Source organism: Pyxicephalus adspersus, chromosome 8 (genome assembly GCF_032062135.1).
Source record: "Pyxicephalus adspersus chromosome 8, UCB_Pads_2.0, whole genome shotgun sequence".
In the NCBI taxonomy this organism is placed as follows: Eukaryota; Metazoa; Chordata; class Amphibia; order Anura; family Pyxicephalidae; genus Pyxicephalus; species Pyxicephalus adspersus.
This window is the reverse complement of record NC_092865.1, coordinates 585,695-606,370: the sequence shown is the minus strand read 5'-3', so window position 1 is coordinate 606,370 and position 20,676 is coordinate 585,695. Positions and strand designations below refer to the sequence as shown.

General features: G+C 41.8%; 1 protein-coding gene across 1 annotated transcript in view; it reads left to right on the top strand.

Annotated features, from left to right (window-relative positions):
• The window catches only part of RNF220 (ring finger protein 220), a 145,805-nt gene that overhangs the window by 118,728 nt on the left and 6,401 nt on the right, over positions 1–20,676 (top strand). The window contains exons 8-12 of the mRNA XM_072420619.1: positions 7,877–7,973; positions 8,869–8,955; positions 9,657–9,712; positions 10,853–10,931; positions 20,172–20,280. Of these exons, the coding sequence (XP_072276720.1) occupies positions 7,877–7,973; positions 8,869–8,955; positions 9,657–9,712; positions 10,853–10,931; positions 20,172–20,280 (428 nt within the window). The remainder of the gene's footprint in view (positions 1–7,876; positions 7,974–8,868; positions 8,956–9,656; positions 9,713–10,852; positions 10,932–20,171; positions 20,281–20,676) is intronic.

The window sequence follows — 20,676 nt, the reverse complement described above, 5'->3', positions numbered from 1 at the left end:
GACTTTTTTCTAACCGATGCACACAACATTACACACAAGAAACCATACGTTCTATAGGGCTGCACAATTCTTCATCTGTGACTGAAGATTGAGACAGACTTAACAGTTTTTTTGTCTCTGGTCCCCTCTGTCTCATTAGGACTGAGCTGTTCCTATATGTTGGACTTCAGGTGACAAACTTTAAGTGGTAATAGTATATGTTAGATCTCATATACACTCAGGTAACGTCCCTTCTTTTGCTGTGCGTGTCCAGCGATGGGACAGACACAATAAATATTATTTGGTAGTTGTCGGATGCGTCTCGGTGTAGAAGAGACATGAGCGTGAAGTGAGCAGTATGTCAGTCTATTGATCGCACCTCAGCCAGGAGCAGTAAAGGCACATGCCTCTAAGCACAGGCAGCAGCGTGCTTAATGTGATTGAAAGGCAGTTAAAATGGCGGTGACCTTTTCAGGGAAAATTAGATTGCCTGCCAAGAGTGGTTAGAGGGAGTGATAACGCCAGCTTGAGGAAACTGTCCGATTGGATTCTAGGTGAGATGGGGAATGTGAGCAAGTGGAGAGTACTTTCTATGGCACCCCTCCATATCTGATACAGACGAGGGAACCAGTGTCTTCTAAATTTAGGATGCATGGGAGAAGGTGATATGTGCCATCCATATCCAGGTGTTGGTTTAACTTGTATGTCAGCAGAATTCAAGTCCATATAACCTTTGTGCAGAATTGTTCCAGGTTATACAAGTAAAAGGACAGCCAGCCTAATCTTTCGTGACACTAGAAATCCACCTCAGGTTGCTTCCTTTGCAGAGAAGTTCACGTCAAACCCAATCTGCCCTCCACCGCCAGACGTGAGCCGCCCAGATACTCCGGTGTGCCCGCTGCATCCAGGTTCCGTCAGTCAATCACCTTTCAGCTGTGCTGCGGGCTAGATGGCAATTTAGAGCAAGGAAAGTGGATCATGAAATTGCTTTCCATTTAGAAAATCTACTTACTATTTTCACTGTGAGCAAAGGAAAGTTTGTCCCAGAGGAGTAGGCTCTAAGAAGAAAATACAGTAGAATTAATAAAAGTTTTTCCTATTGAATCTAATTCGATTTTAAATAGAAATACACAATAACTGTTTCAGAATCTTGGATTCTGAATCTTGCACTAAAAGTGGAAGTCACCAAGTGTTTTGAGGATTGCTTCCAGCAAACTGGGGAGGGGATTTTTACCAGTTTACAAAGTTGGGCCAGTTGGCTGCTGTGGATCAGTGGAGAAGTAATGTGCTTTTAAATAATAACAATAAACAGGATTTATGAAGGGCCAACATATTACGCAGCACTGTACATTAAAATAGTGGTTGCCAATGACAGACAGATACAGACAGTGACACATGAGGAGAAGAGGAACCCTTTGGAAGCAAAGTTTTTCAAATATTACCACTGATTGATAAGCTTTTTTAAAAAGTTTACTTTTATTTAAAAAAAAAAAAAAAATATATATATATTGGACTTTACAGTTAGCTAATGTTTTTAAAGCTTGTGGGTGGCCATCATAAAATAATAGGCTGACATTGATGAAGCTGCAGTACTTTTGCATGCAGAAACTACACTTTGTTATCCCACCGGACATTACAGAAATATTATTTTTAGTGTCATAGGATCCTCTAGTCCTGCATATCTATCGGCACACAGTACCCCTGTGATCCTTAGGGTCATCATTGACCTCCTATTAAACAAGCTAAAGGAGACAATTCATTTCTTTTATTCTCCATTGTGTACAAGAACTAAAATAAACCTGATTGGTCGGTATGGGTGACCATTGTAAGATTTGTTTCTAGAATAGATCTGCCTAGGATTAACATAACGATCAGATGAATATTTTTGCTGATAAGCTGGGGGCTGGTGGTTTGGTGTCAGTTAATTGCAGCGATGTGCAGCCTCTCTCTCTGGTAATCACTTCTCAACGTTTTTTTGCCTGTTCCCCTTTCTAAATAACTCTGGCAGGTTGTTATTCTCCTCTGCGCAAGCTGATTGGCCGTGCAGCTCTGTGACTTTTAATTAAAGAGCTGGAAATGTGTATAAAAGCTGCCAGCAATGACGGGAGCGTAACATGAGCTGCGAGGGAGAGAATTTCCCCAAGGACTGCCCGCTCTAATGGAAAGCCTCTCTCCCTCCTGCACTGCCAACCGGGGAAGCCAATGACTAAATAAACCCGATTACCAACCTGGCTTCTAAATTACCCAGACAGCACATCTCTCTGCAGAACCCGCTGTAACAAAGACATGTTCTGCCTTCTTACCCCTTTCTATTTTTATCTGTAGAAATAGTTCCCCTGCAGGTATATTTCTCTTTTGTCCTCCATGACAATTCGAAATTCTGTTACAGCTGTAAACAGCATCCTTTTGATAAATATGTAACAAAAGTCAAGTTGTAGGCATTGTATTGTAGGAGCCGTTATTCCTGTTCATTATGAAAGGTAGTTTTGCCTCACTACAACATCATTTGCTGCTAATGCTGCTTTGCTGCTAGGTTTAATATTGAAGGAAAATGACAGTCGAAAGGGTAATAAAAAAGGAGGTGTCTTACTAGAATTTTGCAGTAAAAGTTGAGCCACCTCTTTAGTCTAAATTGAACATTCAAGTAGAAAGAGGAAAAGAAAGAGGTTTTGGGCTCACAGTCAAAACCTAATGAAGAGTTGCTGCTCTTCTTGAGCTGCTTGCCATCCCGTATGTAGAAAGACTTTCAGAGGGGGTATTGAATGCAGTACATATGTATTACATTATATTGTACTTTGCCAAATGTGAAAAGTACATTTTTAATACTCAAGAAGTGTTTGGATGAAGAAAAGGAAACCTATAAAAGAACAGCACATAAACTATTTATGTATTATTTTTACCTTGGTCCTCTGCTGGCTTTTTATAACTTCTGGAGATTTAAGCTGAGAACTTACCACCATAATTCACCATTCATTTTGATTCTGTTTCATCTTCTTTTTCTATTCTGTTAAATCAGTAAAATATTAAATCTTGAAGATAAAGATTCCCCAATATTGGGCAAGGCAGGTGTGCAAAGATGTTACCGCCAGATTCTCCAACATACATAATAGTGTAGCTTAACACAACAGAATCTCCCAAAAACTAAAATATCACTTTCATACAGACTGTCCCTTATTCTATTCTTTATTTAAGTCAATATTTTACAAGGACCCGTTCTGTGGAAGCAATGTGCAATAAAATAAAGCTCAGGACAAGGGGACAGGCCCTGCAGATTATCTTTTCCAACACGTACTAAGCTTTGCTGCACACTGGGATCTGCTTTGTTAGTCGGTTTCACTATTCTGATGGTGTAATGTTTATAAATAAGCTGTATTGGAAACGCAGATCCACAAAATAATACATAAGCAGGGGGATCCTTGCACTGCAGATCCACATGTGCAGCTAGCACTCCGGCATGGAAAACTAAACAGTACATAGTTTCACATGATACAAAAAATGAAAAGATTCTACTTTGTTTAATCTAATGGCAAAATGAACATTACTGAATGAAAATGCAATATTATGAGGACCCATTGTACCTACAGCAGCATTAAGAACCTTTCCTCCAAATAGAACACAGAACCCATTCCTACTCTGTGGGTGTATTAGTATTTTATCCTTATTATACCTCATTTCTGCTGTTCTCAGATGTTGTTAGCAGTATCAGAATATCTGTTACTTGTTACACGTTCTGGCAGTACAGCAGACTGCAGGTGTGTGCAGATCTGCTGCATGTGGCTCGTTTCCAGCCCTGCTTTGTGAATCAATATGCTGATTAATTGATTAAATTAACGTTGAATTTCATTTTGCTGGCAGGGTCATAAAAATCTAGTTTGGGGTTAAAGAGTTGTACCCCCCCTGCCTTCCTTAATGAAATCTAGCATTTCAACACTTGCATATTTTCACTTCAGCCCTGTAAAAGCAGAAAGCCTTTCGGTGTGTCATTAATTAGAAGTCGGCACAGGGGCCCGCTGTGTGCTCTGGGCTTGTTCTGGGATCTGGTGTATGATTTCCAGCTGTTCTCCAGGCAAATGCTGAGTCCTTAGGTGCCTGGACATTTCCCCTCCCGCTTTAATGCTCCGGTTTGATTGCCTGAGTTGTTAAACTGCTCTGATCCCTTTCCTGTCAGCACTAGTTATTTCTCCAGAAATGTGGAGTGCTCGAGAAAATAAAGCCACTGCTTTAGGTAGAGCTTATTCTCTCTTCCTGCCTGCTAACTTAACTGGCAGCCTGCCTGCAGGTGGGAGACGGCTCTGCATCTTGCACCGTAATCGCCCTCTAAAGACCTGACAATCGCTCAGCATAATTCACAAATGTTCATGTTTTATTGTTGGGTACCTGTGAATAAATGAACAATAATAGTTCTCGTGGTAACAAAAGTCATCCTAACATTATAGAGGTTTAGGAAAAATATGCCTAAGCACCAATATTGGCTGTCACTGGTATGAAACTGCAGTCCCAGAAACCTAACAATCCGTGCTATCCCTCCAAATTCCAATGCCAGGTCAGCCAGCTTGGTTAGGTCCACCAATAATGTTTTCCCGAACTTTATTATTACAAATATTTATATAGCGCCAACATATTACACAGCGCTGTACAAAGTCCATAGTCATGTCACCAGCTGTCCCTCAAAGGAGCTCACAATCTAATGTCCCTACTATAGTCATATGTCATTACCACAGACTGCATGTTTTTGTGGCAGGAGTACCCACAGGAAACCCACACGGACACCAGAAAATCCTGCAAACTCCATGCAGATTGAGCCCTGGCCGAGATTCTAACCTGGCACCCAGCGCTGCAAAGGCCAGAGTACTAACCACTGAGCCACCGTGTGCTGCCTTTTACTTAAAAACTCTTATTGCCTGAACAGGATACTAGAGGAATGGTAGTCTATACATTGACTGCCACACTAATTTCTAATGCTAAGTTTAATTCTAAACCAAACTGCTACTTTATATGATTTTCACTTCTCCTTTTCCTGTCCATTTATATAATTTTATGAATGGATCTTTTTTTGGCTCTTCCACAATCTGTAACTATTCTACTTTTCCTGACCTCTTTTATCTCTCAGTAAGGTCAGGGATTCTAGAGAACTTTACCCGGATCTATTCCTTTGTAGGTCTGCTTTACATTCAGTTACATTTGATGGTTTTTGTTCTTTTAATTGTATACACAACACACATACAATATTTAGTATTGATGTCTCGCACCCAGATTTGTATAGAACATCTGAGTGTATTGGAGGTTTGCTCTGTTCAGCCATCTCGTTGGTGGTCTTGGGGGAGCAGTGTGTCATTGCTCATTATTATTATTATTAATAAACAGGATTTATATAGCGCCAACATATTACACAGCGCTGTCATGTAACATCACATGGATGGCTTATTTTATAGACAGTGCTTTGTAATGAGCTATGACCTACTACTGACTTCCTCACTCATAACCTCATGAATAACATGAAAATCTATGCACCATTACCGGACTATAAGCCGTCTTTGCACATATACAAAATACAGTTAGGGTTAGAATAATTCCCTTAGATTTAGAGTCAAGTAACAAACAGCAGTGCTAGGCTTTCCGCTCTTCTTGTGTTTGTTCCGGTTCTGGTGGACCTTTAAGTTCTGGAAAGCAGCAAGTTACCTTCGCTTTTACATCAAACCTTTATTTCTTTGTAGTTTCTTGCTCCCGAGTCAGATAAGGTTTGTAAACCACCAAACATGTTTCCCCCCGCAGAATTTAAGTAAATATCAGTGATTGAATTGTGCACAATGTTGTAATAAAGGCTCCGGCGTTTTCTCTGCTGTCCTACAAAGTAGTTTGTTGATTTGTGGACGGGCTGCAGCAATCCCGCAGTGTCAGAGCGGCAGTCACAGGGCCGTAGTGTAAATGATCCTGAAAGGGGGCTTCTGATTGATGGGAGAAGTTTGTCTGCAAAGTGACAGGAGGTTTATAGAGGTGCCACTCACTACGGACACGGGAATTACTTGTCTGCTCACCTGCCGAGCAGCGACGGGTAGTGAAGAGCTGCAACTTTGTGTTTTTACAGCAACTCTGTTTTTTGATCAATCTATATTAGTCACCCCTTTCCTATCAAAGCTAAAACAGTGTTGGTTTTTTCCCCTTTTGATTTTTAAATAATTTAATTGGAATTGAAGTTTTTTTCCCCTCTGCAGGTGACCTACAACATGCAAGGCAATCATAAAAGAAAAGTATTTTTGTTCAGTTTGTAGTTGTGTTTGTTATGGGTAAAGTGTTTTGTTTTTAGCATGTATTTTGGGATTAGCCTTTTCTACTCCATTCTAGAAAGTCTCAGCAGAAATTGATTTTTAAACCTAAAGTTAACAGGGCCATCAGTATTTTTCAAGTATTTTTGTTTTGAATCCACTATTTAGCATTGTATTGGCCCCACTTTTAACTTTTGAATTGGTTTTCCTCCAGGATTTTTTTTAATTTAATGCAAGGTTTCTTCAAGAGTAATTAAACTCCTTGGTGGGAGGTGAGCTGCTATCAAAATCAATATTGAAACATTTCACCCTGCAGATTTGGCAGGTCCAGGGCCTATTGCTGCATCTGGGAAAGGCTTATCGTTCTCCCCGGCCCATTTTAGCTGGGCGCACCACCCAGCACTTTTCAATAACCACCCGGGCTTGAACACTGAGGCGTCATCTTTGCTGATGGGCTTCTGAGAAGATGGCTATTCTCTTCATTGTTTCCAGCTTGCAGCTCTGTATATCATTTTCTGTATATGCAATAACGTCAGTTTATGTGCATATGACTGGTATAATCCATATGAAGAATATCGGCTGTCCTAATTTTAGATTTCTATGTGAGTTTATGATCCCAGTCAAACATGTTCTCTTTTCTTGTGTGTTCTCCTCATCACACATTTTATTTCAGAGCTCTTGCAAGGTTCAGACTGTTTCCACACTCTTTGGCAGCCTTGATGAGACTCCTCCGTAGCAGGGAATGGAGGTGACAGGGTGGGACACAGGGCGCAGAGTGTCACCCTCCATGTCTGCTATCCTTCAAAGCAGCAGAAAAACACTGGCTACAATTGGCTTCGTGTCCAGAGTCGAGCGCTTTCAGACGTCAAATATTTGAACAGCTGCTCAGCGTTTTCACTGGCGCACGCACAGAGGCGACAGCAGGAAGGCAGGGGTCATCCTCCGCAGGGACACTTTAAAACTGTCACCAAATGTGTATCACTGGCAGAAAGCATTGTGGATAGGCTCCTTCACCTTGATTTCTGGGAATAGCCATCACCTGAGCATACGAAAGCTTTTAATAGAATGTTAATCACTGTAATAATCATCTGGGTGATGATTTGTTATGAAACGTCACATCAATTTGTTGCTTCTTTTTTCTGGATTGCAGCGCTTGTTTTATTTGCTAAAAATTTCTCTGTATCCTGTCCTACTACCTTTATATTATTCATCATCTGGTACATCTGCCTTCCCGAAACTCTACAATCCATTACCGCTATCATGTACCATGTTCCATCGTTCATTTCCAATGTTCCATCGTTCATTTCTGATTGTCAGCTTTTGGGGACAGGTTGTAACACTGAGATTTGTAACGCTAAAAAGAACTGTCTTTGCATTGAAGTCGAATGGATAATTGTTTTCTTCTTTATCCTGGTTCTTGCTCTGAGTGGCTCTTTTATATCCTAAAATAGTTCCGATATTTATACACTGAAATCACAAACTGTTTTCTAGCAACCTGAACAAAGTTTGATCTGATAAGGGAATTTTAGTGTGAATTGTTTAGTTGCGAAGTTGAATTTTGCCTAGTGTATGCAAGATGCATATAATACACTGCTAATGCTGGTAATGTGTTTTTATTTCTTTTCTTTCCTCAGGTTCTGGTTTTATCATGTGCAGCAGTAAAGAAACGCATGACAGCGATGCCGACTTGGATGTTGATGGCGATGACACACTGGAATACGGCAAATCACAGTATCCTTTTTTATCATTCTGTTATTCCAGGGGGGGTGACATCCTCCTCCTGTCTACCCTGTGTCCTGTGTCTGATCTTCCATATGCAAACAGTTCTGCTGCTGATTCTCTCCACAGCCAGTGTTTAAACAGCAGCCATATTTACTGCACCACCTGCTGCCCTGCTGCGCCTTGCCAAAATACATCCTCTGAGCTATGTCATAGCATGTTGCTCTGTTGCAAGGTCGCCGTCTGCCATTCTGGGGGCCAAGCTCCCATGAAAGGTTTTTTTTTTTTTCCTCTGGGGGCCCAGATATATTCTATAACTGATTACCCTGGAGCTTTAAAGAACCTCTTTAACCAGACATACAAGGGTAAGGGGGGCACAAAACTTAGATTTTAACTCAAAGCAAGATTTTTATCCCACCCTAATTTTTTGCTTTTGTTTTACATTTTTCAGGCTTTTCCCTTCTTTTTCCTCTTGTGATCCTGTCACCACATACACAATTTGTGTAATGCTTCCTTAGTACCATCCATCAGAACCTCAGAAGGTAATTTGTTTAGGGTGGAGAGATATAAACTACTGCACTCTTGGTTCCATATAGGAGACATGGGCATTTACATTTGATCACTTGGGCAAATTGTGTCATCCCTGCCAATTGTCTATTGCTAAACTACTCAACAACTCCCATTGCCTTTCTGTGTACAGCATAGGGAATAATTCACTTGTAGGGTTGTTTCATTGAGAGTACACAGGGCAGCTCTGATTGTTGGACTCAATAAACACTTCCGGTGATATATTTAACAGAACAAACGAGAACAAGTAAGAGAAGAGTATTGTTGGGGTTTACGTTTATTTTAAATGTTTTTTGCCCCCTAAGTCCTTGTTTGTTTTCCTTAGCCATGTGTCTATTAGGTATACGGAAGCAGACGTTATCCCATGTACCGGAGAGGAGCCTGGAGAAGCCAGAGAGCGAGAGGCACTTCGAGGAGCAGTGTTAAAGTAAGCATTGTATGGCTGATGGTATTTGTAGGTCTGCAATTAGATGGCTAGTCTTCTTCACAGCGGTCTAAACCACCCTGCAGTATATTAGGATTATACACATTTTATCTGCTGACATATTGTTAGCTTGTCTTGTGTACTGGATCTTGTAGTTTTTCAACACTTAGAGGGGTGCAGGCAAGCGATAGCTGCAATAGAAGTCCATTCTAATTCACCGATATGAAGCTGCGGGAAGAAGAGCCAATCAGATCTTCTTAACATGTAATGAAAGGCCTGGTATGTTCGGGGAGGTCAGCAGAACAAGGGATTCTTGTAAAGGCTTCTATATGTACGGGCCTCAATCATACAGCCTGTGCTCCTTCACATAGTCCAGTCAGCTCCTTTCTTTTCCGTTTCTTGGGTAGATGGTAATTGTTGAAACTTTTAAGCTTTTTATATGTTCTTTAAAGCAATGTGATTAAACATTACTACCTTACAAAATACCTTGCACAGGCCAGTAAATCTGAACACTCATTCTGAAATCTTAGGGAAAATCTGTCTCATTGGGGGTGAAAGTTACCCTCTGGTGAGAATGATCATTTCAAATCTGTGACCCTGGATAAGCAATGTATATTGTTTTACAAAGTAAAGAATCCCATTGTCTCTCTCCAAGTAGTAATTGATTTGTTGTTATCTAATAATAGTATTATTTATTTTTGCAGTGGGGGTACGCCCAGCACCAGGGTAACAACTGAGTTCTCAAAGTGGGCAAGTGATGGTAAGTGTCTCCTCCATCCAAGTAATATATATTATGTAGACTTCTCTCACAAGTATGTTCAGACATTCAGATATAATTAAAGGAGTTGTTTCTTGGCAATACAAAATGCTTTCAGGTAAATAGTTTTGTGCGTAGAAACCTCAATTCTAAGTTGGTGTACTTGTGTGCCATTCAGATTGATGGTTCCTGGTAAAAATTGTAAATGTGCTTAGGGGGTTCCAATATTAAAATTACAGTTCTGCTGGAGACACGTGGTGATGGCAGCAACATAAAATGTGGGTAGTCATAGGAATATGTATGAAAGCAGACAGCCATTGCTGACAACCCCTTGAGATTACTATTTGCCTGCCTGTCTGTAATTTTAAGTAAATAATTTGGAAATCTTGTAGATTTGAAGGTCGGTGCACAGTTACAGTTGCTGATATGCACAGTGATTCCAGAAAGTTTTGAAGCCTTTTGATTAGCTTGACAGCCAGTTAGTATTTCCATTGGGGGAGGTCAGCAGCTTCAGCCTTTATTCTATTAGTAGGTTAAAGCTGAAATTTGATGTAATTTTGTACTTCCCCAGCCCCTCCCTGTTCACTCATCAACATGCTAATGACATTTTTAAATAAAAAGTTTCTGTTTTCACAAACCTTACTTTTTAGATTTAGTAATGTCTTCATTGTGGTCCCTGTGTCTCTGTATGCAGTGCAGGTAGATTATTGCTGGCAGGGTGTTTTACATAGCTTCCTGAAAATCACAATGCCCTGCCTTGGTACTCCTCTTGAAAATTCGTCATGCAAGCAGTGGGCTGGGTATTGGGAGAAGTTGTTCAGATACCAAAATACCTTAATGTGTGGATATCGGTCTGGTGAAGTGAACATACCTTGTCAGGCTGTATTTGCATGCAGACCTTCCTAGGTAACACATAAACGAAAATCTGAGCTTGATTGATTGAAATAAAATCCAGTTAGAGAAAAGGGCAGACCAGAGACAGTCAAGCTGAGGAGGAAGGACATGGATTATGCTGGATGTCCTTCAGCCAGGAAATGAGGTGGAGGTTCATCTGACCCTCTGCTGTATCTAATGCCAAGACAACTGTGCATGACTGAAGGGCTGGAGGGCAGATGTAATATTTGTCTCACTATCTTATTCCAGAAATGCCATCAACGAGTAATGGGGAGAGCAGTAAACAGGAGGCTGTGCAGAAAACATGCAAGAACAGCGACATAGAAAAGTGAGTAGTCGTGCTGTGCACCCCTGTATTAGTACCGCCCCTGAGGAGCTCTGCTCTATACAGGGTGAATAATTGTTGCAAAACTTGTGTTGCCTTTTTATTTAGAATTCCTTATTTTACAGGTAAGTAAAGGTAAATGCTGCAGAAATATGTAAAGCCTTAAAATACAGACACTTTTACTTTGTCTGTTCAGTTTGTTAATCACCCCAGCCCCCTTATTCTACCAACATGTCTTGCAGCCACTGCTGAGATACCTGATATCAGGAGCTAAGAGGCCGCACAGTGATTGTGCTTTATTTTTCTTCTTATATTTTCTCTTTGTGAAAGTTCGGGCAGTCTTGTCTGTCTGATTAGGATCAATAGACTTTGACATTTTTCCTTAACAGATTGGGGAAGCAGATCTTGCAATGACTTGAGATCTGAATCTGCAATCTTGATTATGTAATGAAATAAAACACACAATGTGAACGTGTGAGGGTTAAAATCATCAAGTAAGAGTAAACCCTAAAATAATGACAATTCAGCTCCTCTTTTAATACTTCCATGAAGATCACAATAAATGCTTTGTTTAATCTGATTTCAGGTGGATCCATCATGTTTTGTACACATTTTCAATATGGTTTATGTTTCTTTATTTATGGAGTTTTCTTTTCAATGTCTGTAGTTTGATTTGCAGATATTCTCCTTTGGTCAGACAATTTGGATTAAGAGGATAACCAAAGCTTATTTAATGTAATTTGGACATAAATGGCACAGAAATGTTATTGATGTTCCAGATTTCAGCCTCTGACATGACACCACCAAAATGATTTCACTTCCCGTTTATCCTTTGCGGAGATCCATGTGCAGACACGGCTAGTTGTAGTTTAGTTGTTGATATCTAGTGATAGATGGCATGGAGCTCATTCATCACTGCCGATGTAATGTCCCCTCCACATTCCGGAGTCATCAGTCGTCCTTCTCATGGGACAGTCTTATTACTATCTTAGGAAGACTGGATTTCCCAGTAATAAATAGTTCCAGCCTGAGCCTGCCCGGACATTCTGCCCCAGGTGGATGTGTGTGTGAGTGTATCTGTTAAATGAATTGATAACTAGGCTGAGGTCTGAGTGAGGGAGGGCTGGGCACCCATCTGCCTGCTAACTACTCCGGAGCTGAGCCGTGATATATGGCGACCTGGCCCGGCAGGCTAAATTGATTCATCTCCAGTTTCTGTTTCTTAATCTGGAGCTAAATTGGTTTCATTTTTCTTGTTTCCTTGTGATGCCGGCAGAGGCATTGAGTTCCTAGGCTAGGCCCTGAGCACCTTCATTTTTCATATCACGGGGCCACGCATTCTCTTAAAATCCCACCGTTATTGTTTCACATTTAGCCACACAATTACCATTTACCAAAACAAATGTGTTTAGTAAGCTTTGTTTCATCACCTATGTCACGGCATCTTCTCTCTTGTTGAGCGATCGCCTCATTGTGAAAATCTACTCCCAGTCATTATGCATTCTTTGACCGGGGGCCACACGCAGCTAATGAGCCTGATTATCTACAGCAGCGGGTCAGCATTGACCCCTTTGTCATGAGTCGCAGCTGCTGCCAGGGACCAGGGGTCCCTCTTGTCAGCCCTTTACTGCAGGTTTATTGTAGGGGCAATTTATGTTGCTGATGCATCCAGAACCTATTTATTTTCTGAGTCACTCTAATGAAGTAAATTATTTTAAAATTGTAGTGATCAAGTTAACAATATCTTCCATTCCATTGCACAAGTCAGGCATATAAGAATCTGACACCCAGAAAATTTGTCTTTTCCTGCCCCCTTCCCTTTATCGAACTGATCACGGCACCAAAATGCTTGCACTGCACAGAAGAGCTTAATACCTTTTTATAACTTCATTCATTCTTGCTTAACTTTGACATGGGAAGGTGTAGCAAGAATTCACATTTGTTTACCTGTACAATCTTCAGAACATTGTGGATGTTTTTGGATAATTATATACTAAAACTAGGGCAATATTTGGGTATATTTGAAGACCTGCTTTGCCCCTTATAGAAGAATGAACCAGAGTTCTCTTTTAAACTGTATGAGGTTTCACAATTTGTAGATTTTATCCATGGAAACATTCTTTCTCTTCTTCCGCAGAGTTCTTCTCTGAGGTTACGGGGCAGAATCTTAATTCTCCGTGTCACTGTTCAATTTTTGCTTTTTGCCACCAAACTAGATTGCAGGCCAAGGGATGTGCACGGGGTGACTCGCCCGGCAGGTCACCTCCCATTTGTTTTCCTCAATTTTGTGTTGTCATAAATTCATTCCAGCTGCTTGTGGTCGATGAGTTTATCTCCGTCAGGGCAGGGAGCCGGCTGCCCGGCATGATGTATGACATGCGGTGCCTGTGCCAACCTCTCCATGAATCACTCCAGCTGTTTGGTGTCAGCATGAAAGCAAACAGGACAGCAGCGGCTGTGAGAGTGCCGAGTGCTATAGGAAGAGACGTGACGTATGAATGTTTATTTAATAATTCTCCAATATTTCCAGCCCTGCTGCGCTCGGACCTCTAGGAGCGGGGAGGGCGGCTGCTGGGGAAGGTGGGTGGAACAGGAGACTCTAATCTGCTGGGGTGGCTCATCAATCACTGGGACAAGATCATTAATCAGGCGGAAGGGAGAAAAGAGTTAGCGGGATTCAGTCACGGCCGTGTGGGATGAGCGCGGTGTTGGTGCACCATACAAAATTACTGATTATAATTGTATCCCTTGCTCTGTGGTGACTTGAGCAAATTGTGTTTTGTATGCTCTAGAGGCCTACGCTTATGAGTGTTCATGTGAGCCAAATCCCTCGCAGAGCAGGCTGAGGAGTCATTCGTTTTTACATTCACATTGCTGAATAATTTACAGTGGAAAATAGATTTTTTGTCCTTGCACCTCTGTTAGGGGCTGCCAATATCCCTTCTCAGCAGATGCACAGAGAAAGTTTTTCTGTCACACAGTGATCCGTTGTACATGGTTACCTTGTCATTGATTAAACTGTTTATTCAAGAGCCTGTCCATCCAAAAGTTATTTCAGCTACAGGTAAGTTCAGGTCATTGGGAATGCATTAATGTGCTACGTTCCAGGAATGGCACTCCTGCATATTGGCATTCTCCTGAGCATGATTGGCAGGTGCTAACAATCAATACATTACATGGCCATTGTTTTTATACTTCCCCTTTTTCAAGTATTGGATTTAGCAATGATTGATGATCAACTTTATTCTTTTATCATTCTACATTTTCTCTTGTACTGACTACTGCAGCCTTACTGGGCCCAATATGGCCGACAAGAGCGGACCGTTGTGTGGAAGCAATGCCAAGTCCCCTCTCCCGTGTATAGAAATGGTTGAATTCGGGAGGTTTGTGTACACAGCTAATTGTCTGCATTCATGTTAATTTTTGGCAGCCAAATCAAGCAAGCCAAGCCGAACACTCCTGCCTGTTGTCACAGGTGAGGAACTGATTCCCTCACACAGCACTGGCATCTTTGTTTGATTCCAGCAGACATGGCGGCCATATTGGTAGAGCCAGCTGCCAGCGTACTTCCTAATTCAGTCATTTCAGGTAATTGACTTTCCAGGGGACAGCATAGTAAAGGTGAAGTGTAAAGAATAAATCTGCAATACAGACATCTGCCAGGAAACCCTTGTGTGTGTGTATAGCAACCAATCCAATTCTTCCATTCAATTCCACTAATAAAGGATTAAATTAGGAATTTACTTGTCATGAACCTCACAGACCGTTCCTCACCTACCTTAAAGGATAAGTGACAGTCATGCTGCCCAAGATTTTACAGGTATTATTATTACACAGTCAACACTGCCAACATATTCTGCAGCGCTGTACAAAGTCCCTAGTCATGTGACTAGCTGTCCCTCAAAGGAGCTCACAATCCGATATCCCTACCATAGTCATATGACATTAATACAGTCTAAGGGGGGAAGCCAACTGACTTAACTGGATGTTTCTGGAATGTGGGAGGAAACCAACACAAACACAGGGAGAACGGCAAACTCCATGCAGATAGTGTCCTGGCCGAGATTCGGACCTGGGACCCAGCGCGTGCTGCCCAGGTATGGTGCATTTTATTAGTCCCCATACTCCAAATTCACTTGGTTTTTCATCAGGTTTGTGATGGTGACAATAGTTGATCGGGCCTGCATAATTAATATTTTTAATGAACAGTATTTATATAGCGCCAACATATTTTGCAGCGCTGTACATTAAATAGGGGTTACAAATGATACAGATACAGACAGTGACACAGGAGAAGAGGACCCTGCCCCGAGGAGCTTACAATCTAGGAGGTGGGGGAAGTATCACACAATAGGAGGAGAGGGCCCTGACCCGAGGAGCTTACAATCTAGGAGGTGGGGGAAGTATCACACAATAGGAGGGAGATATGGAATCGTGGGGGAGTAGTGAGGGTTTAGGAGACAGAAGAAGACGGGTAGGTGAGGGGGAAGCGTTGGGTTTTGAGGGCTCCTATAAATGAGCAGAAAGTAGCAGCAAGCTGAAAAGGGAGAGGAGACCATTCCAGAGAGTCGGGGCTGCTTTAGAAAAGCCTTAGAGCCGTGCGTGTGAGGAGGTTATGAGTGAGGAAGTCGCCACTTGGAAGCTTTGGGCAAAAGGGTGAGCAGGAGCACAAATTGGAGACAAAGTCCCGGTTGACGGGGTAATCAGGTGCTATGACCTTGCAGCCTTTGGATCCCTGGAGGCCTTTTAGGAACCAGCAGGCACAGAATCCTGACACCTCTGTAAGTGGCCTGTGTGTCCTAGTGTCATCTCATTTGAAGGGAATCCACAGGGGATAGTGGTGATGATGGCATTCGCCATTTTCTCAGTCATATGCCACCGCCTGCTGACCATAGGGGAACAACTGATAAAAATAAAAAACCTCAAGGCCACATATGAACTTTACTAACAAGGTATTGGAAGAGGTTTTGGATTCTCTGGTTGATGTTTTTAACCTCCCCAGCGGTAACCCCAAGTGTGACTCGGGGTAAAAAAATCAAGCTGAAAGTGGTAACTGTGAGTCACACTCGAAGTTAAAAAAGTAAAAAACAAACACTTACCAGGTCTCATTGGCAGTCTCCAGTGTCCTGCCATCCTCTGGCTGCGTCCTCTTCCTTGACCTGCCCCCCGGCGAGTGCGCTGACATTCCCCGGGAGGTCCTGGTGACGTCGGCATGTGCAGCCGCCGCTAGGGGTGCAGCGGGAATTTTAAATTATTTTGTATTGCATTCAATACAAATTACCTGTATTGAATGCAATACATTGGATTTATATGTCCAAAAGCAGTACATTGTCTTTACTGAAAATTTATTTCACAGTATAATATAATAGTATGAGTATAATAAAGTTTGAAACACAAAATCATGTCAAAGTTTATTACTAAATGTATTTTTTTAAATGTATTTAATTTATTATTTTGACATGATTTTGTTTTTCAAACTTTATACTCATACTATTATACTGTAAAATACATTTTCATGAAAAACATTTTTTATAAATCTGGACAGGAGGTTAAAGCCTGTTGCTTCAATATTCCATTATGGCTGCCTGCAGTCTGTAGGCGGCCGTCCTGCTAGTATCTTATATTTAGTATATAAATTTCCCTGCAGGTCAATGTACACCTCTTGCTTTATCCTCAGTGAAGGCGTCAATTAAGGGCCGTGCACATTTCACCTTTGCACCTTTGAACAGCGGCCATGCGTGGGCTTTGCTGGAAGTTTCGTGGATTTTCCAGCAGATTGCTTGGGCTCCATGTGAAGCGTCTTTGTATCTCCTTCTTATTTAGCTACCTAATATTCCAGCATCCCTTGCCAGGCCTGTCAGCATCCCTCGCAGAGCTGGAGGAAGTTTGGGGGATGCCAGTAATTATTGGAATTAGAAGGGAGCCGTTTTCTGTAGTGTTGAAAGTTCAGGCTTTGGCCAAACCTAACACCAGAATCTCTATTCACATTCATTTCTAGGGAGGTTCGGGGATAATAAAAGGGCTGGTAGGTGAACTCTACCCTCTATACTTGCAGCAGGAACATATACCTCATTACATGCTACCTAGCTGCTCTGCTTCAAATAATTCAGTGCATCGGTGGAAGGATTTTCAGAATCTTTGGTAGTTTTATTTTATTTTGATAGCATAGCGCCCCTAGTGGCCAGGACACAACACAGGGCAAATCACACATGGAGAGAATTTCAGCAAAAGATGATGAATTCTGCATGGGAGGGGGGTGTTTTTTGTTTTTGACTGATATTCGTGTTTAATGTTCAAATATCTTGTATTTTTGTTCTAGTAAATGAAGCCCTACAAGGTAAGGTAGTATAAGGCAGAAAAGCAATGAAGGCAATAAAGAAAGGAACATTTATTTGTAGGTTTCATTAGCTGCACTAAAACATCTATAAGAAAATGTTAAAAACAACTAAACTCTTTAAGTAGAATATATATTAGAGTAGAAATGTAAAGCAGAACAAAAAATACTGCCTGGACCACAATTCCAATCAAATCATTTACTTACATCACACTATTCTGTATTTCTAACATACTTTTATGCAGGGAGACAATATTGCTCCATGGATGCAGCACAGTGAGCAAGCGTTGTCACCCCAGGACAGGAAGTATGTTACGGGAAGGATCACCAGATGAAAATAAACAGGTGGGGGGGGACCTGAAAATGAATTCTGTCACCACGTTAGAGGACTGGTTGGCTGGGACTTTGTTAGGGGGCTTAGAAAAGCTGTATTTCTGTACAGTTATATTTGGGATGTATGGAGTGAATTTAATAATAAATATAACTTGGTCACAGTTACTATTAGGATCCAACATGGAATGAGTCAGGCGGCTCCCATTATACAAAGTACTGACACATTTATAATAAATACCCGGCTGGGGGTAAGCGATCATGGCTCGGGTGTTGTGACATCGCCGTGGCCCGCGGTTATACCCTCTTGGTGTTTTGTTAGGCACTTGTATGATCTCTGAAGTATTTTGTTTAGGAAGCACAATCTAGAGTCAATTAAGATTCTACTCTGCAAATTCAGAGATAATTTAATTAACAGAACAGCTAGGAACAGTCCTTGGGGACGGCACCGAGATTGCTCAATTTAATTTGCAGCAGAAAAAAAAAGTGTCTGTGGGTAAACTTAAGACAAATGAGAGCAAGTTGGGGGCGGATGGGGGGGTAGTGGTATTTATTGGGGTCGGACACATAATCAGGCATTCTCTTTTCATTTAATCTGGGTGAGTAGGGGGCAAATATCGCCAACCTAGAATCTCTTCATTAATATTTCTTGTCTCGTGTTAATTGAGAATTCATTTACACTACAAATTACAATTCGTTTTTGGAAACCCCAAATGTTTGTGGAGTATTGTTCAGGGGGGAATTATACCAAGGCTTCCAGTATCAGTGGGGCATTATTCCTTGGTTCCCAATATCGGTGGGGCATTATTCCTTGGTTCCCAATATCAGTGGGGCATTATTCCTTGGTTCCCAATATCGGTGGGGCATTATTCCTTGGTTCCCAGGTGGGGCATTTTTTCACGGCCCCCAGTATCGGTGGGGCATTTTTTCACGGCCCCCAGTATCGGTGGGGCATTATTTCATGGCTCCCAGTATGGGTGGGTCATTATTCCACGGCCCCCAGTATCGGTGGGGCATTATTTCAAGGCCCCCAGGATTGGGGGGGAAATATTACACAGCTTTCAGTATTGGGGGGGCATTTTTCCACAGCTCCCAGCCTTGGGGGGCATTCTTCTGGGGCCCCCCACCATTGTTCTGTTCCCCCCATACGGTGTCCATACATCATTTTTAAGTGAAATAGTTTCTGGACATAAGTCCCAGGTTTGTGAGACTTCTCCTATCGTTATGTCTCCTGGCAGTAGCAGGGTTAAGCAGCCTCCTGCCATGTGTATCCAGTAAAACCAACCTGTTCCCAGCAGGGCTTCTCCCCCAGTTTATCCTGTATGTTCTAATAAGAGACGACAGACTGGGGATTTTAGCCTAGTTTGCAGGCAGCGGGGGGTAAGTGGTAGAGAGCGTGCGAGACATTTGCTTTTCCCGGGGTCTCCACAGAGCTTTTGATTAGCGGCAGATGAAGGGCCCTGATCTGAGGAATCTTTCCTCGCCAGCTCCCTTCTCTTGTTAATAAATGTATATTTAACAATGTCTGGGAGCCTATGAAGTGATAATAACTAAATCAATACCTTTGCCATTGATTCGTCCAGGCTCCCCGCAGCGTGGCACAGCGAGTGATGCGCTAATTTTCCAGCTAACTAGCGCCCTGATCTGCAGTCCGGCTATTGATTGCTTTTGTATCAGACCGGCTCTAAACTTTATCCCCCCTGCGTCCATATAAATCATTCTGCACCGTCCCCATGTGCTTCTAATTCTCTACATAGGAAATGTCGTTTACCCATTGAGAGAAATGTACAAAACAGAGAAATACAGAAACGATGGATCTGATCGCATGTAAATTGTTTGACCCATTCATCCTGTGTGTATCTTGTGTGTATGTCATCCCCTGAGTTGTATTCATCTCCATGGTGGAAGGCCAGTTGTGGTCAGTCTTAATAATGAGAGATCTGCGTAATTTGGCGTTACCCGGCATTCATAGTTTATTCCGCTCCTCATCCCTCTTATGAGTAATACAAAGGATATTGTGGGACCATATTTCAGTAATTTAAAGGTTTATTTTAGGGTTTTATTTAGTTCTTCCAGCATTGGTATTTACAGATTTACATCTTTGTATAATGATGGAACTGAGAACACAACATTGTAATATTTTAGGGGAGTCCTCATCTTAGTGATAAAGCTCCCATATACAGGTGGGATGTGGCTTGAAATGCATTGAGGTGACCGATTCTTTAGGAAATAAAGTGCAGATTTTAGATCTAAATTCAGAGTTCAACCCTTAGGCTGTGTGGGATGAAATTTTAGGTGGATTGCAGCCTCTGTATTGTGACCCAACCTGAAAACAGCCGGGTGGTTACTGAAAAGTGCCGCGTGTTGCACCCAGCTAAAAGGAGCCGGGGAGATTACTGTAAATGTATACAACATGGAAAAATGTGCACAGATCTTTAATGAATACATAAATGTACAAATATCTACATAAATATCTCACATTTGTTGTTGTGTTGCCTCAGTTCCCTGTATGGGATTTTTCTTACTTTATAATAATGAATGTTTGCCATAAAAGTCTTTTTTGTTTTTCTCAATCCCAGGATCACAGAAGAGTCAACGGTGACAACGTTTGAAGCATTAAAGGCGCGTATCCGGGAGTTGGAGAGACAGCTCTCCCGAGGGGACCGTTACAAATGCCTCATTTGCATGGTGAGTGGCATATTCACGTTGGCAATCAATGCAGTCATGCCTTGATAGGTAGTGGACATGTGGTGCAGATACCGCCCTGTCAGCAGGATTCACCAAATCCTGGTGTGGTTTCAGCTTTGTCCGGTCAGCAATTCGTGGGGACAGCGTGTCAGAAATATGATATGAAGCTTAATGGCTGAATCCAATCTATAGAGGAGTCGGTAGTCCTGACCTTTATGTGGAAAATATAGGCTGCCCTTGTGGGACTTCTTTTATTCATAGCTGTGAGCCTGATCCAGTCAAACTAACACGCAGATCAGAACTCAAAGTTCCACAAAGCTGCAGAACATCCGGTTATTTTATATTGCATTCAGCAGCAGCATCCCCACTGGTCATCCAAAACCATTCTCAGTGATG